Source organism: Sphaeroforma arctica (assembly GCF_001186125.1).
Source record: "Sphaeroforma arctica JP610 unplaced genomic scaffold supercont1.1353, whole genome shotgun sequence".
NCBI lineage: Eukaryota > Ichthyosporea > Ichthyophonida > Sphaeroforma > Sphaeroforma arctica.
The window spans coordinates 13,224-16,697 of NW_014039205.1; the positions used below are offsets into that span (position 1 = coordinate 13,224).

Genomic DNA, 3,474 nt, shown 5'->3' on the forward strand with positions numbered 1-3,474 from the left:
TATATATATATATATATATATATATATATATAATATATATATATAATAATAATATATATATATATATAATAATATATATATATATATATATATATATATATATTATATATATATATATAATAATATATATATATATATATATATATATATATATACTGCACCGGATATTTGCACGCGTGCTCTTATGGTTGAAAAGTTGCGTCTATCAAAATTCGTGTGTACACATACGTAGAAATACTCTCATGCATACGACTATGGCGTATATATACCCAAGAACGGTAGTCTCAATGGACTATAAATTTCTCAGAATGGTATCCAAAGCAGAATCAGGTTTAAACTTGTTATTCTATTGGAGAATTCCGTCCGTTAGATACACTCATCGATAATCAGGTGCAACGACTTGGCCTATAGTAGCTCGTCGGAGGACCATACCGTCTCGCATCAAACGAGTGAACAAGAGCGCAAGGGATGTTGATACTTTAAATCACAAGAATTATCGTGTATGCATCTAATCTTGTGCGTTTGGTTGAATCAGTGTATACAGATATACTTACGCGGACAAGTCTCTCGCCTCAACATTTCAGTTGTCTCAATTGGTGATAAGTCTTCGGTCAACCCATATACACTCACCACCAATAATGCCAAAGCAACCATAAATTGTATTGATATCCGCATGATTTACACAGTTGGCTTGCGTTATATGTAGCAGGATCTCTTAGAGATTGTACATATACAATCAAACAGCCGCCTACAGACTATAATAAATGTCTTTCGCGTGCGTAGTACATACATACGTATATACATACATATTTAGTGCATATTTACACAATAGCAAAATACGGGTCTAAAATGCTACACCAACGCAAGAGACCTACGGGCTACGGCACGCCTCATCATTCACCTTTTTTCTTTCGAGTGTGATGAGATCTCAGTCCATAGACCAATGAAATCGTCAGGTAAAGACTTTATTATACTTTTTATTTGCCGCAAAAGAACAGTCCATCACGTAAGCAAACGTTTATATATTACCAGATGAAGTAGCATCCAGGTGTCCAGGCCCAGCAGTGCATTGTTGCCTACCCTCAGTACGTATACGTTATAACGTATAAAAATCAACACTTTTGATGTTTACGAACAAGGTATACTTTGAGTTGGTCCTGTTTGTTTAGTGGGGGTGCACTTGCCAAGTCCTGAGGTGCAATCGATTGATTATTTTTTACAGTAAATCATAGCCTTCCTGTTCAAAGAGGGGGCTATGAGTAAATATTAAACATAAAACAAACAACAACGATAAAAAATATTTAAAACTTTATATGTTTACTGCTGTATCTCCTGTGCGTGAGGTTTGACGTGTATGTGAAATAACATACCTCGTAAACCCTAAAACCGCAAATGGTTGTGTCAGACCAGCAATATATACACTAGCTTACATACATATACACTACATAAATACCATGTGAATACTCAAACAACACCTCTGTTCACTGCGGCTTCTATCTATATTGTTGACATTTGTGTGTTTCGGTGATAAAGCGCTATTATTGGCTATCACACCATTGCGACAAGAATTCAAATTAGATATTACATAGTATGTGTGTGCGGTTCCCTGTTCCGGCATGTTTTGAGATACAAATTATCCACGCTAAGGTGGTGTCCAGGCTGCTCCCTGAATTGGCTGACCTGGTTAGGTATTGCCAGAATTATACTGGGGAAAGGATGTGCTTATGGTGAACAGTACAACGTATTACTGGTGAGCTTTCAGCTGGATAGATATTGCCAGACTCACGTTTTTGACATTTGTTGTGCTTTTAATAAATTGTACATTAAATATTCTTGCGCCACGCCGGAGCCCTCTTCTTTTGCTTCTGTTTGAGATGTAATCTCCCTCCTGAAAGTTTCTTGGCTTGCACCTCCTTGAATTTGCGCTTGAAATAGGCTTTGGACTGTGAAAGGTTATATAAACAATATACATATGAGTCATCACCCAGATATTGGCATAGCGATACTATCACGACGACTGGGATTCGAAAAACGTAGTGTATATTCATGAAGATACGATGTGGTAGAGTAATGAGGAATTTGAGGATGAAGCCTCTTAGTCCCAACAAACGACATACGCCAGTTGTATTTGCTTTAAATATACAGTGTGGTGTGTAGTGTGATTACAGGGACAATGTACAAACACTGGGCAAAGGGTATGGAACTGCCGGAAAGTAGGAAAAAACTAGTGGCCACGTGTGTTAAAACATGAACTATTCAACCGTGAGCATGCGTGCCTAAATATGTACACGTGGCTGTGTGTGCTCATGAACACGAGTTCAGATATCCACATACGTACATATGCATGCGCTTATAGGCACGTATTTATGTCTTCACACTAATACGTATGTATGAATATGCCCACATCCACTTGCACACCTTATCGTCCGCCAGAAGTTCGTCAACCAGCCCACCCTTGACACTCGGTCGCGTCGTGGGGTCGTTACCAAACCTATCACCCTCGCCACTCACAACCGTACCCACAGAAAAGAACTTTGGCATTTTATGCGAGTCATTGCTTCTGTAGAATCGCTTGGGATCGATATACCCTCGCATCTTGATGGCCTGCAGCTCGGCTTTTAAATGGTCGGTCATTTCGGTTGCGGGGAGTCCGAACCAGCCCGGCCCAGCGTCGTCCTGCGTGTTTTTCTGAGGATGGAAAAATTGGGCGATTATGAGATACAAAAGCAAATACAAATACACGCTTGGTATAGAAGTTATCCCGTAAGTTTATCTGTAGGTGGAGAGCCGGCATGATTAGCTAGAGTGTTAACATGTGCGAGGTCCAAGAGTGTTTTGAGATGCGTTTTAGTCCGCAAACTTGTTCCGGATGTCAAAACGTCGGAAGGACCATAACACAGCGTGAGTCCGTTACACAAAGTTCATAGCCAGCCAGGAGTGCGACACTAAACTTGGAATATAATCCATGAATAAGGCAATGGCGCTATGAGCAAAATTCACGGGCTGTTCTAAGATAAAAGTTTAAAGTAGGCGGAAAACTTCTAATAGAGGTAAACTCCATTCATCAGTAAATACATATTTGATGATGGGAAAATATCGTCCACAAGAGTGATTTAAAATCTTGTTATCCTGCAAAAAAAATTGGCGAAATAAAAATATCGTTTCAGGCATTATACAAACTTCAAGTACCTAACACATAAGAAATGATATATACATACCAACTATCACGAGCAAAACGGAATGTAAAAAACATGAACATATGTGTGTATGTAACATCACACACAAAAAAGACAAAAAATTACAAAATAAACAGGTATATAGTGAGCAACATATACACAAACATACACCTATATATATCAATATATTTACATATCTCAATAGATATATATATATATATATATTAATATATAAATATATAATATATATATATATGTGTGTGTGTGTGTGTGTGTGTGTGTGTGTGTGTGTGTGTGT

General features: G+C 38.0%; 2 protein-coding genes across 2 annotated transcripts in view; both read right to left on the reverse strand.

Moving 5' to 3' along the window:
• SARC_10698 (hypothetical protein) overlaps positions 1-781 on the reverse strand; it is a 2,489-nt gene extending 1,708 nt beyond the window's left edge. Inside the window, exon 1 of the mRNA XM_014295251.1 lies at positions 555-781. Coding sequence (XP_014150726.1) covers positions 555-675 — 121 coding nt within the window. The 5' untranslated portion in view covers positions 676-781. The remainder of the gene's footprint in view (positions 1-554) is intronic.
• Positions 782-1,782: 1,001 nt separating this feature from the next.
• Positions 1,783-2,690, reverse strand: SARC_10699 (hypothetical protein; the record flags this gene model as incomplete). The annotated part of the gene is made up of 2 exons (XM_014295252.1): positions 1,783-1,943; positions 2,419-2,690. Coding segments are annotated over 2 exons (392 nt in total), but the record flags the coding sequence as incomplete, so codon positions are not given.
• Positions 2,691-3,474: the final 784 nt, after the last annotated feature.